We start from the raw sequence: 14,578 nt of genomic DNA on the forward strand, positions 1-14,578 counted from the left end.
TAAATGTTCCCCGTTAATAAATTCCCTTTTTTTTTTGTTAAAAAAAAACAAACCGTAGTTTTAACCCCACTGGGGTTGGTCAGGATTGGGAGGGGGCAGAACCTCACATTTGTATTGGTTTTTAATGATGGGGGCAACTGCCCCTCTCGACCTCGCCCATGCAAAACTGCTCCCTAAAATTTAATTTTTTAAAAAACTCACCCTTGGGCTTGCAATCTGTGACACATAAGGAGAAAGGGGTAGGGCAGGAGGAAAAAGCAGGTGCAAGTACTACTAAGGAATAATTTTTTACTTTATAACCAGCAGCTGGGTTGGAAACAAAGGCAGGTGAAATTTGGAGAGCATGGGGAGGCTCCTTTCTTAACAGAGGTGGCGGCGTAGGGCTAACTCAGAAGTGTGACCAATTTCCCCAGTCTGAAGTGGTGCAAGGCATTATTTCACCTGGGGACTTCACCATCTCTCAGCGATCTGGTTAGACCTGAGCTCATGCAACACTTGGTTGCAACATAAAATCCAATATAAAAACACAAAATACGTAATAAAAGCAAACAACCCGAAACAAGCCCTAGCACATATTGAACTATAATCTGACCATGACGTTGCCTTCTGAGTCCCGTAACTATTATTTCTGGGTGTTTCGTAAGCTACATTAGCAAAATCAGATGAATGACAAAACGCGTCTTTTCCGACTCTTGTCAAATCCCCTGCCAACAGAAGTTGTCAAAAACAAGCTCTTGTTGACCTTTTCCACTCATCCTCTGAAGTTACAAATTGTCAATTTGTAAAAAACGAAATGAAACAAAAAAATCCTTTCCTGAAATCAAATATCACATTTTTCTGTGAGGTTACAAGTGGGTGACAGGGCTAGGAGAGCACTATTGTTAAATGATATCTAATTTTATTTTATACTGTATTGCATACAATATTGATTAACTGTCCTGTAGCAATTTCTGAGCAGCACTGCAGAATAAAATAAACAACTTTTAAAAAAACCAGTAAAGCTAGAAAAAGTAAATATTACATGGCATATTACATCAAGCTTACAAAACCATTTCTATCCATTTCAGTTTTTTTGATAATCCAAAGTTTTAGATATAAAACTGTCAAATTCTGAAATAAGGGATGGCTGGCAGTTCTGTGCTTAGCTGGAATTATATGCAAGGCTCACTCAATGCAAATGCAATTGCAATGGGATTTACTGTCCAGTGGTTTGTGTAGGATTTAACTTTGTGTCCACAGGTATGTGACATATGTTCATCTTCTCCACAATACTACCCTGAGGTTGGAATCTTATGCACACTTATGAGATAAGTCTCAGGTAAGTATAGATTTAAAAGAAACATGCAGGATGTACTTACCTGGGAGTAAACAGGTACAGAGTACAGTGAGACTTGCTTCTGAGTAAACAGGCATACCTCACTTCATAAGGTCTACAATCCTATTAGGTTACTTTGTTTTTTTTTTTAATAAAATTTTTATTAGGGGTTTTTACAGAATAAAGTACAAAGACAATAAACAACCTTACTTTTATCTCAACAGAGTTTCATAACTTCTTTGGACTTCCTCACATCTCCCGCTGCCATTTTCATCATCATAGATTTTTTCCATGCAATTTATCATCTAGTTTGCAAATTTTATAACCGCTTATTTAAATATAGTCCTCTGCAAATTTATTTCTCTTAATCTCACTTTACATCCCATTCTGATCCGATTTTGTGGTGGCCAATTATTTATGATCAAACATCCTACTTAACTTTCCACCAAATCACAATGTTTTTGTAAATAAGTCTTAAATTTCCTCCAATCTTCTTCAACCCTCTCTTCTCCCAGGTCTCGAATTCTGCCAGTCATCTCAGCCAGTTGCATATAGTCCATCAGCTGCATCTGCCATTCTTCCAGCGTGGGTAGATCTTGAGTTTTCCACTTCTTAGCGATAAGTATCCTTGCTGCTGCTGTTGCGTACAAAAAGAATGTTCGATCCTTCTTTGGCACCATCTGGCCGGCTATTAGGTTACTTTGAAGGATGGTCAACTGAAATCCTTCCAAACATGCACACAATCAGGCTATAAACCTGTTTTAAGATTAGTCCTATGAAGCTATCATTTCCAAATTTTCTTTATTAGTTCTTCTTAAATTGAGCAAAGGGAGGGGAGTAGAATCTGTTTCTGTAAACCTGTTTCTCTGGCAAGTTTAAGGAATACACTATTTTGCTTGTTTACAACATCAGTGAAAGAAAGCAGTCAATGTTTATGCCAAATTTTCACTTTTATTTATTTGTTAAATCAAATCATAGGACCTAAGCCAATGGCTTCAAGTTACAAGAAAGGAAATTCCGACTAAACATCAGGAATAACCTCGTGGTGATAAGAGCTGTTTGACAGTGGAATGGACCCCTTCAAAAGATTGGAGGTTTTTAAGCAGAGGTTGGATGGCCATCTGTCACGGATGCTTTAGCTGAGATTCCTGCATTGCAGCGAGTTGGACTAGAGGATCCTCAGGATCCCTTCCAATTCTATGATTCTAAGTAATATATCTAGCAGATCCCCCAGGATTGTTAATTGTAAAATAAAATGGTAAAATTTGAGGGGACAGAATTATATCCAGTTTATGCGAGGTAGCGTGTGTCATTTGCATAGCTGGCAAAAAAAAATATTGCTTGCCTTATTTACACAAGAAGGGGAAATGGCAAACGCAGACTCTAGAGCAATCTGACCTCTCATCTCCATAGCCATTCTCCTCTACAATCAATAGAATTCATGAAAATATACTGCACAGATCTCATTTCTTATTCATTCCGATTGCAAGGCATTATTCATTTTTGAGAATTGTGTGCATCTGTGTGTATGCACACACACTTAATCATGAGCAATACAACTGAATGAAAAGACTGCCTGTTCCAACACCCAGCTCCCATGCCCACCTGTGCCACCTTTCCTCTGCTACTATGCTATACCCTTGGCTGGCCAAGCCATGTAAAGCAAGGACTCTGCCCACAAATCCACACTCAATGTCCTCATACAGTATTTTGTCTGGATTGCAGAAAGGCTGCTGTTTGACAAAAATAAACCCAAAGCGGTGCAATAAACGCATTAATAATTTGTACAAGTATAAAGTAGGTCACAGAACAGGGCTCTGGTGGATGTAGCCTGCACAGATTTTACTTCAGTGTATTTAGAAAAGTAGAAAAGAAGATTGCTGGAAAAGGTTTCCACTGAATATTTTGGAAAACAGACTATAATTTTTACAATGTCAAAACCAGTATGTTGGCTCACATTATTAATATTAAATATCCAGCAGATGGCAGCACAGTGCAATTTAGAAAGGGTAACCTGAAATGTGACATTCCAGGTCTAGTTATAAATGTATGACTGAGCATATATTTTTAGAAATGGCAGAAGAGGTTAGGTTCTGGGTCAATCTTTCTTCCAGTTCTTCAGGATCACTTCTGCTGCATCTAAGGTGCTGTCTTTCTGTCAACAATGAACACAAAAGTTAAAAATCAGAACTGAAATATTCTTCACGTGCGTAAGACATTTTACTGCTAGAAGATTGCAAATCCACAGAAGCACAGTTCTAACAACTTCATTAGGTACTTTTTGTGGCGTGGCATGCATGCAAATACCTGGTATGTCTACCCAGTGGCTAATTAAATTTAACTGAATTAAGTTTATAATGAATGATTTTAGAGTGTTGTGTTGTGTTGTACTGTTTTATTGTTGTTAGCTGCCCTGAGCCCGGCTTCGGCTGGGGAGGGCAGGATATAAATAAAATTTATTATTATTATTATTATTAACATCTACAATGTGCCCCATTTCCCCAGCAATAAACTCTAGCTATGGTTTGGTGAGGTTGAGTTGCACTCAGAGACACCTAGTCCCCCACTCCTATGACAATACAGCAGTTGGCACCCAGCCCAATCTAGTTGTCAATCTGTGGAGCAGAAGAAAAGTTTGTTTTAATTATCATCACATCCCTGAAAAAATAAAGGGAAGCCAGCATATCATGGCTCACAGCATGAAGTAGAGGCTTCCTAGTTAAAAACTCAGCTCATTCACAAACTGCTACCCACACTGGCCTAGGTTTCAGAACTATTAGGAATCCTGGGCCGTGACTATTTAGAAAAAGCACTATGTAGATCAGGAGTGGGACACAGGTGGCGCTGTGGGTTAAAGCCTCAGCGCCTAGGACTTGCCGATCGAAAGGTCGGCGTTTCGAATCCCTGCGGCGGGGTGCGCTCCCGCTGCTTGGTCCCAGCGCCTGCCAACCTAGCAGTTCGAAAGCACCTCCGGGTGCAAGTAGATAAATAGGGACCGCTTACCAGCGGGAAGGTAAACGGCGTTTCCGTGTGCGGCTCTGGCCCGCCAGATGCAGCTTTGTCACGTGGCCACGTGACCCGGAAGTGTCTCCGGACAGCGCTGGCCCCTGGCCTCTTAAGTGAGGTGGGCGCACAACCTCAGAGTCTGTCAAGACTGGCCCGTACGGGCAGGGGTACCTTTACCTTTACCTAGATCAGGAGTGGGCAACTTGTGTCTCTTGACCTAATTTCATGTGGGTGGAAGGAGGAAGAAAATGGGGAGGGAAGAGGATGACGGGAGTAAATGAAATTAATTTTAATGATATCCAGATTTGTTTCCAGATTACTCCTTGATGGAGAAGAGGTTGCCCGCCTTGATGTAAAATATGATCATACCCTAAAAAATTATTATTAGGAGCAATATCAAAAAGTTATCTAAACTGCTTAAAAGTGAAAGGAGAAGATATAAGTTTTGGTACTAATAGAAACAAACATCCCTGCTAAGACTTAAAACATTTAAGCTTGATTTAAGCACATGCTATAGAACTTACTTTGATGAAGCAAAACCGTATGTACTTTTCAAACTGTTCTTTGGTCTCAGGGCCGCAAAAGGAGGTGAGAGGAATAGCTGACAGTTTCTTTAAAAAGCACAAAGCACAATTGCACGCTCAGCAGGTACGTTAAAACAGCTTAAACCTTAGCTCTTGGAAGCTCTAGTAACTGTATCTTTGTGAGAGTTTAAAGACTGCGGCCCAAGAGCTTAATTAAGGTCACATCACACATTAACAAAATTTGCATGTGCAAAATACATGGATGAACATTTCACACGTGGATGAACATGGATGAACATTTCACACGTGGGATTTTTTATGTGCACGGTCTGGGAAGCAAAATTAAGCTACAAACAGATTGCCGCAATATTTCCTTCACTGCTTCAAGTGCTTTCCATGTAGGAATTCTGCAATGTTGCATTCTGGAAGCACCCTGGGGTAGCAGTTTGCCCTCATCTTCCTAGCAAAGGAGCTGATCTTTAAGTAGTGGTTGTGTCTAGACACAGACTAGCCTAGCAGAGGCAAATCCCACAGAGCAGATGTCAGTAAAGGGTTTATATCTCTGCTGAAGCAGGGAAGAGATCTGCAAGCCTAGCAATGGGTATGCAGCCTTCCAATGAGCACACAATCCCCTACATCAGGGCCACCTGTTTTATAGTCTCACTTAGATGTTAGAATTAAAGACACAGTTATTTGAGCAAAGAGTAGGAGGGAGAAATAAAACCAATCCTTACCTTAGATTTTATCATCCATTTAACAAATTTATAATCGTAAGGTTTATCTTTTTCCATGTCAGACAGATCTACATCTTTAAAACAAAAAGAAGAGGTAAAAAACACCTTAAGATTTGCAGTTTTTCAAAAGAAAGGCATTACCCAGTATGGGCACTTCAGCAGAGATTTTTTTTTTACAGAACTGTAGATGGAATGGCCCCTTCATGCCTTGCCGTGGCAAAGGGGCTTTAATAACTCATAGAAGCTATGAGCTATGCCGTGCAGGGCCACCCAAGATGGACAGGTCATAGTGGAGTGTTTTGACCAAATGTGATCCACCTGGAGCAGGAACTGGCAAGCCTCTCCAGTATCCCTGCCAAGAAAACTCCACGGACAAAGACAACAGGCATAACCAGCATGAGTTTGACCAAACTGCGGGAGGCAGTGGAAGACAGGAGTGCCTGCCGTGCTCTGGTCCGTGGGGTCACGAAGAGTCGGACACGACTAAACAACAACAACAAGATGGAAAGAATCTGGAGCCCAGGGTAAGATCTAAAGTGCAATATCTGCTTTTTCCCCAGGACTGCTCCCCAGAGTACCAGGAATTTGCTCTTAAGCTGCATTCTAAGGGGAGAGCTAGACATTACGATAACAAGGGTCTGCTGCCAATGGGCACACCACCATTTTCTTTGTAATGAAAAATTCACATCATGAAGTCGTTAGCCTGTGTATTTTTCCACCTTGTTCCATATCACTGACTGCTTGTGGTGGTGGGATTCTTACAGATTGAGAAAGGGCAACACAAAAACAAGCTGTAATTGCTGCGTAGTTCTGCTGTAAGTGCAGCAGGACACCTACCATGTCTGTGATAATATTTGTTACTCAGAAGAGAAAACATACACACTGTAGCCCTCCTTTTGCTCATAGTATATTTCTCCCAGCTTCAGTACTGGGTCGTCATCCCCATTCCGGCCATGGAATAAAATCTTCACTTACTTAATGTAGACACGTCAACTATCATAAAGTATCCTCCCTCTGGAACAACAGGTTTCAGCCCAACTTCCAGGAGCATGCGAGCCATTCGGTTTCGTTTGTCTTCCAGCTCTCTAGGCAAAGAATAGAAGTAGCACGCTGGGTCATCCATGCGCTTCAAGTCTATCAAAAAGGCTTGTGCCACAGCTTCCTGGAAATTCAAATCAGGAAAGGAAGGGGGGGACCACACATTTAAGCACATTATCAAAAAGCGGCAGGCACAAAACAGACCTTGTGAAGATTCACTTTTAATAAGAAATGCCGTATCCAAAGAAATGCTCAGATATCTAGAATCTAATTATCAGTTTTTCCATAATAAAACAGATCATTCTAGTAAAATAGAAAGTCAGTGAAGAGTAAAAATAAGATTGTCAATTGGGTTTAGCAGTCAAGGGGGGGGAGAAGGCAGATGGAAATTCTTCTAAAATTGCTGGATACACATCTATCACTAAAATAGATGTATTTCCTTTCAAGTATGAGATTTTAAAAAGTCAAATACCTTAATTTTCAGTGATTAATTAAGTAATGTGTATCTGATTTTTTAATGTTTAATGCTTTAATAATGACATATAAATTATAGAGAATTTCTCATTCCTTTTCCTAAATGGCTCAGGGCTGCAATACCACAAGGACTGTCTCTCCCCATATAAACTAACAAGACACTGCAATCATCATCTGAGGTCTTTCTGAGGCCTTTTTTCATGTGCCTCCTCCACGAGAGGTCCAGAGGATGGCAACACAAGAACGGGCTTTTTCTAAGTGGCTCCCTGCTTGTAGAATGCTCTCCCTGGGGAGATTCATCTGTCGCCTTCATTATACATCTCTAGGTGCCAGGCGAAAGCATTACTCTTCAACCAAGCCTTTGGCTGAATAACAGTCTAGGTCCTTTTAAATGTGTTGGGGGGTATTGTGGGGGTTTTTTTGTACTTATTATTATCACGTGCTTTGTGGTTTTATTCTTGTTTTTATGTTGTGGACCGCCCTAAGATCTTCGGATAAGGGCAGTATACAAATGTAATTCATTAATAAATTAATAATAATAATAATAATAATAATAATAATAACAATAACAACAACAACAACAATAAACAAACACAAACAAGAATGAAGTCTACAGATCTTCCTTTCTTACCACATAGTATAGAAAACCCCAAACATTTAGGAAATATACACCTTGATCTGAAAACAATCTAGACAAAGGATGCACAGAGACAAACATTTGCCAAACAGTAACTTTCCACAGGGTCCAAGTAACCACTGTATAAGGCAGTTGTCTGTATCATCCTGCGAAGCAGTAATGAGAATTTCACTACACATCAGATGCATGGCAGTATGTATAATATACAATGGTAATCACTCATCCCAACTCCCATCACTTGAGTCTGTTGTTCTCCTGCTAATAACGTAATGTTCAAATTATTGACATTCAAATGCTAATCTATATTGGATCAACATGCTCAAGTATTAATTTCATCTGCAATTCCTGCAAATAGATTCCTTATTAGTCAATTTTTAATTATGTTTAGTGGCTCAAACCTCCTACACTATCATGCTCTTTACAATACCTTTTGCATGGCTTGGTACCTACCTGTAATGGAGTTGGGCATGTATAGAGTGTATTTTGTTGAACCACCTGCAAATGTTTTATCAGATGTTGGGGACCAACAGACCAGCCAAGCTTCAACAAAAAGAAATAAATTGTAACAAATATCTGGCTGTTTACTTAACATTTATAAAAGTTGAAAAACATGGAAATAATCACATTTTAAAGTGGTAGACTACTGACAAACTTGAAGTGGGGGGGAACCCATCTCTTCCAGTTTATAAAAGATTTCTTGCCTGGCTTAGATAATTATTCCCCAGGGGCAGCAAGGTGTGTCCCTACTTAAAAGGCTGCGCTGCAATTAGAATAAATCCCTGCCAAGAAAAATGGAAATTATGTTCTCCAAAAATGTTACAAAAATTAAGCACGGGTGCATTTATTTATCTGTGCATGAGCCTGTTTGTGGATACATATTGTATTTATAGTTTTCACAAAATAAAAATTACCAAAAGACGCACAATATTGAAGTTACAGCATGCACTTGCCTAACTCTGCTTCCAAGAGAGAGCTACATACCCATGCCTAAGGTACTATGTTTGCATACACACATGGGACTTTACATGGTTCTGTTTCTGGATGAAACCCCATGTGTATTTTCCTGTGTTGGGGAAGCCCCCAACATTTTATGATACCTTTTCAGTCAGGCAGTGGGGATAAGAAGCCCAAAAGAGCTTAGTGCACCTGCAGTTGTCTCCTTGTAGTTTGTTGGATCCTGGCCTGATTTTCTCATGAGAAACGTGCCCCCAGCAACCACCACCTTCTGCATCTAACATTGGAACTGACATAGCAAGCACAAGGTCTTCAAAAGATGTGCAAACTGGAAAGGCTTACTGTTTATAACGTACATACTGACCGCCTGTTCAAAATGTAAACAGTAGGATTTCTAAGGAGTGGAATCTCCTGTCTGCACGGCATCTAGAATTTCTATAATGTCAGGGGTTAATCTTTAATACAGATTCTGCACGTGTTTCGTATAGCTTGTGAAAGCTTGCAAATGCTCTCCTTCTCCATGGTACATCAACCCAGCGGTACTTCAACATATATGATTCTTCATTTGCATTATGTCTTATTCTGTTCACTTACCTTCCAGCCAGTTACACTGTATGTTTTCCCAGCACTTCCTACAGTTACTGTTCTTTCCCACATTCCAGGCAAAGTAGCTGTGAAAAAAGAAAGAAAAGGGTCAAGAGTTAATTACATATGAACAGAGCTAACAAGTTTTACCTCTCCAACAATAAATAGGTATGTTTTAATGTATCCTACAAAAGAACATATATTATTTTGGGTAAGTATGAAGCTGGCTTCATTATGTTCAAACTAAATGGGTATGTACTGACAGCACATTGTTCCTTTACTCACACCCTCATTCAGGCATCTTGTGGCACATGAGGGCATGTCCACACCAGAGAGAAATCTCAATCATTTTATCAGGTCATTCAGATGAGCTCTTTGTTGTTGGTATTGAACTGAAAGAGTGAAATTGTCCCTAAATTCCATATAACGGTGTAGCACACAAAATACACACACATCCAAAATAAAAAAAATTAAAAACCCGTAAGAGTATTTTCCTGCAACCCATGTTAGGGTGGAGGTACAAGTTATAGGTGATGCAGCATTAACTCATGCTGTGGCAGCATCAGGTTGTCCAGCCATCACTTGACATCATTGGGTACCAATGGAGGAAAATGACAAGTAATGCTATGTGCTGCAGTGATGCTATGTGCTGCAGACAAGGAGAAGGGAACACATTCTGTAATGCGTGAATTCCAGCCATCACCATGGGCTGCAATTACATTTAGCAAATCTAAACAAAACAAGAGATTATCAATTTGTGGAGCAAACAGCTAGCCAACTCATTTTCAGAAGATGGCTGGGGAGTCACACAATCCATCAGCTGACTTTTAGAGTAAATATTTTGTGAACAAAGGACAAGCACCTTCATTGTATTAAGCTACAGAAGAATAGAATGTATTTTTTGTATCTGAGCAAGCACCAAGAACTGTTAGTAAGGCTACATACATACATATTACCCAAATAAGCACTATGCCTGTTGAGACGCCAGAAGAATCCTTGCTTACAATATGCAATCTTTAAATCTGCCAGCGGAACCCTAATCATTAGTCACATGAAGCTCCTGTTTTGCACAAGCTAGATAAGAGAAATGACGAAGTGTTCTATACCAGAGGAAACTGCCTAGATGACAGCACAAATACTATGCTGATTTTATGATCTATCACTGGCAAGCTCTATTAGATAAATATTAGAGAGCCGCCACCACCAGATGCTGTAAATTGATGCAATATTCATTTCACATTTTTCACGAGCAATGTGTCATTTCAGCTGATGGAATACGTGAAGCTTAATACAAGAACATCTCTGCCTCTAGGGAGAGGATTTGTGTTCTCCTCTTTGCACAATCTTTATGTGCATGTTATACAAGCTAGAGAAAATAAGGTTTCTTGGGGGGAAAGAGTTCTGCTTAGTTTATAAAATAACTGTCGCTTGCCTGTAGGTTTAATGGTTTGTAGGTTTCAACAATAGATTGGAAAACTGTTTTGGGGATCTGCTTAAAAGTGAGCAAATGAAAAGGCACTGATGGCCAAATGCTATATTTTGAATCGTTTAGCAGAGTGTTTTGTACATATTATCTGCTGGGTGATAAAAATGCCTGTGTCCATCAGGAATGCACTTCTCCCATATGGTAAGTTGAGTATGCAACTGAAATAATAGATTTTTTCCCGTTCCCGCCAAGGTCCATTGGAGGACAGAGATGCATTAAGGCATCCAAAGTGCTCATACATATGACTATTTACATACAAGTGATTTTAAATGAACATTCAAGACTGTACAAATATTAAGATCAGTAGGAAATTACATGTCAAACATGGGAGCTGCAAACTGAGAAATACAAAAGTAATTCATTTTAATGAGGTAATATAGTCGTATACTTCAGAATTATAGCTAGTCTATAAAATACTATTAATGAGCTTTTATAAAATACCTAATTTTAATCCGGCAGCAATACTTTATTGCCCATTTCCAGTCTACAAACTAACACGTCTCAAAATGCTGGTAGCTTCTGAATGCATCCTGCTTAATTTTCAAAGGCTCAGTGATGAGTCCATTGCAGATCAACATCCTCTAGATTTTGAGGAAGTAATGGGCATTATACTTATCAAGGATATAGATTATACCAAACTGAAGGGGCAGAAAATACTTTAGGAGGACTGGGTGATAATCGAAATAATGCAAGTAGCTCTCTCAGGTTAGCTGTAACTTTAAACTCAACAAGGAATAGGAACTATTTTTATACATATGAAAGAAGGAACAACTTGAATGAAATGTACACATACGTTTCCCATTGACTACCATACAATTCAATACCTATCTTAATGTGTTTATTGCCAGTGTATACCAGCCATTCATATACTTCATCGCTGATGCACAGGGTGTCGTATTTAATACAGAGATCAGCAATCATCTGGAGCTCTTCTTTTGCATAGACCTAAAATAGAAAGAGAAAGAAAACAATGTATTAATCAATATCATCAGAGCTGACATTTTGTAACATTTAGCAGGCAGATTTAAAAACAGGAATCTCACCTTTCCTATAGGATTGTGAGGGTTATTCAATATGATAGCTTTCGTCTTGCAATTAAATTTACTTTCAAGTTCAGCAGGATCCAAGACCCAGTCCGCACTAGATGCAGTCTCTCCAGCTGCAGGTCTCTGAGTTATAGGGGGAAAGATGTTTTATTAGGCTGAAATAAACTTTCTTTAAACATTCCACTAGTGATCTTATCCTAAGAATCATTCAACTATACAAAATACATGAATAAAATAGAAATCTCAAATTCTGATCACTAACAAAAAAAAAGGTCATTCATATCATCTGGGACTTTCCAGTGATGATTCCTCTGACCCACTAGATCTAGCCATCAAAATCAATAAAAGAATTAAGTGTTCCATATAGCAGCAATGCATTTCTAAGAATCCAAAACTAGTACTATAAAAAACCAGGGGGGACCAGAATTACCATCTACCACTGTGGTCTTTTAAGTACCACTTTAAATACTGTTACAAGACAAAAGCACTTAAGGATGCTTGAAGCTGAATAAATTAATTAGCTGGCCTGCTCACACCCCTCAGTTTTTGAAAGTTAATGTGGCTTTCACATTTAAAGCAAGGCCACCGAGCAATCTTAAGTTAAGTTATTGAAACCCATCTCCTATTTGGGCTTCTATCATTTAATTCTAGACTTTTGGGAGACATGGCTTTCTTGTTGTTATTAATCTGTTTACTGGATCCATTCTGTTTCTCACTGAGCACACAAAGCAGAGTAACTTAGGGAAGAAATAACCTTCATTATGAAAAACTGCAAGGTGCAACACTTCTCTTCATTCCCCTATCTAAATAAAATCTGATTATAATAATATTCTAAACACACTCACATATCTCAACGGTATAAAAACAGGCTTGGCTCCTGCCATCCTCACCATTGGCTCATAACAGTCAAAGAAGGGTTCTATTATTATCACCTAAAGTAAACATATAGGAAAACTATGTGAGTAAGAAATAACAAAATTATATTATACCTTTCTTCAAAGACAGAACCTGCATTTGATCTGATACAATGCTAATTCTATATATTTAGGAAAGAACATTGCATTAAAAGTACTTCTTGTCAACAAACACGGGGTAGCATTTTAGATTAAAAGCTAAAACTCTTAAGTATATCTGTAAATGCCGCAGCCACTGCTACTTCACAGTGGCTGCTTTTGTGTGCTGGGGATAATAGGAAATAAGTGAAGATTTACAATAATGGCAGAAGAACTGAAGGAATGTGGGAGACACATAAAGCAAAAGTGAAAAGACAAAATATCAAAAGCTAGCTAGCTATCACTTCATTGCCAATTTTACCCCAAATGAGGCAGGCTATTGATTTAAAACCCACCCTACCCTAAGTGCTTATAGATCCCCATTATTGACAAACTTCTACAAGGAAAAAAAGAACAGGGTTTGAAGTTGGGAAACATTTCAAGTTTTGAAGGATTCAGGACCAGCGTTCTAGGCATCTGAAAGGACAAGCACCTTTTTTGCAGCTGTACCAGGGAGTAGCCAAGGAAGCTAATTTACAACAGGTTGATAATTAAGTGGTAGATTGATGGACAATTCATCTCAGACATACAGTTGCTTAAAGAACAACACTAGTCCCTTTATCCTGCCTTCAACAGCAACCTAATGCACAATAGTTAAGCAGCTGAGGCTTTTTCTATAACTTTATCCCAATGCCAAGAAATCCTTCATCTGCTAAATTAAGGTGCATCAACATACTCTTAAAGGCATAGGAATCTGACAGGTAAAAAAAAAGAAAGCCCTGCTTCAAAGTTGATTTCTTATTCAACCAAAACTAACAAAAGTCAGCTCTCTACCCTTCAATAAACCATCAAGCTGCAAAGGAAAAGGATTTCTGAGTAGGCTTGATCACTTACTAATGGAATGCTACCCATGTTCTAAGGGGGTGTGTGTGTGTAAACACATATGTTTTCATAGAAGAGAGTTATTTTTATTCTGGGATGCATCACAAAACTTACTTCATCTCCTACTTCAATGAGTCCCTGCACTGCACTGAACAGAGATCCATATCCCCCTATTGTCACCAGGATATCAGTGTACGGATCAATCTTTCTTCCACAAACTTTTTCATACACTTGGGACAAGACTTTCACCAACGAAGGATGTCCCTATGAAGGCAAAAGAAAATGCATAGACTCATATGCCAGTTAATAACAAACAACCGACAAATAATACAGTATTGTCTGTTAGCCAAATCTAGCATGGCTGATGCACAAAACAGAGTTACCCAATTAGAAATACCATTCTAAAGATTTAAACAATTAGAAACTGTCATCACGTCTAGGAGAGAACCTACTATAGTGAGCTGAACAAGAAAAACAATATAAGGCACAGTGCACATGGAATCTCTTCTGCACAGCCAGCCTTCCAGTGAATAGGAGTCTTTGTGCAAGATCACAAGCTGGGAATTGTGTGCACTATCAGTAAGGATCTATGACCGTGACCCTTTGAAGAAAAAATAATGTGGAACAAAAATGTTCGTAACACATATAAATTTCTAGAAACAGTTATACTGCCATTCATGGGTCACTGAAAAAGGAGTAACTACCCTCTGATGAATGCTCATATTGCACCATGGTGAAGAACAAGAAAGGAATTGGCTGTATTTGCATATAAACCATGGCTTAGTTACAAGGATGAACCAAAGCAAGCCTCAGGCTCCTGTCCTTCTCCTCCCTCCCTCTGCCCCTGCTCCCTTCTCCATGCAGCTGCAAGGAGAAGATTGGAAGCTTTAAGTTAATTGTAGTTT

At 39.1% G+C, this 14,578-nt stretch overlaps 1 protein-coding gene and 1 long non-coding RNA gene across 7 annotated transcripts in view; one reads left to right on the top strand and one right to left on the bottom strand.

The window, feature by feature from the left end:
* The first annotated feature begins 173 nt into the window (after positions 1-173).
* On the top strand, positions 174-7,695 carry LOC310846668. Its single transcript, XR_014565434.1, has 4 exons — positions 174-1,445; positions 2,011-3,464; positions 4,839-4,969; positions 5,642-7,695. It is a non-coding gene; the product is annotated as an uncharacterized lncRNA (long non-coding RNA).
* KYAT3 (kynurenine aminotransferase 3) overlaps positions 2,247-14,578 on the bottom strand; it is a 339,825-nt gene continuing 327,493 nt past the window's right edge. For 5 of the 6 annotated variants that reach the window (XM_083743487.1, XM_083743485.1, XM_083743488.1 and 2 more), the window contains 10 exons: positions 13,788-13,937; positions 12,645-12,731; positions 11,797-11,922; positions 11,578-11,698; positions 9,277-9,353; positions 8,179-8,268; positions 6,555-6,741; positions 5,580-5,653; positions 4,846-4,932; positions 2,247-3,470 (listed from right to left, as the gene is read on the bottom strand). In XM_083743487.1, coding sequence (XP_083599613.1) covers positions 3,414-3,470; positions 4,846-4,932; positions 5,580-5,653; positions 6,555-6,741; positions 8,179-8,268; positions 9,277-9,353; positions 11,578-11,698; positions 11,797-11,922; positions 12,645-12,731; positions 13,788-13,937 — 1,056 coding nt within the window. In that variant the 3' untranslated portion in view covers positions 2,247-3,413. Of the gene's footprint in view, positions 4,128-4,498; positions 4,933-5,579; positions 5,654-6,554; positions 6,742-8,178; positions 8,269-9,276; positions 9,354-11,577; positions 11,699-11,796; positions 11,923-12,644; positions 12,732-13,787; positions 13,938-14,578 lie in introns of all 6 variants that reach the window. The other variant, XR_014565405.1, reaches the window with a different exon arrangement.

This window comes from Podarcis gaigeae, assembly GCF_964106915.1.
Source record: "Podarcis gaigeae genome assembly, chromosome: 6".
In the NCBI taxonomy this organism is placed as follows: domain Eukaryota; kingdom Metazoa; phylum Chordata; class Lepidosauria; order Squamata; family Lacertidae; genus Podarcis; species Podarcis gaigeae.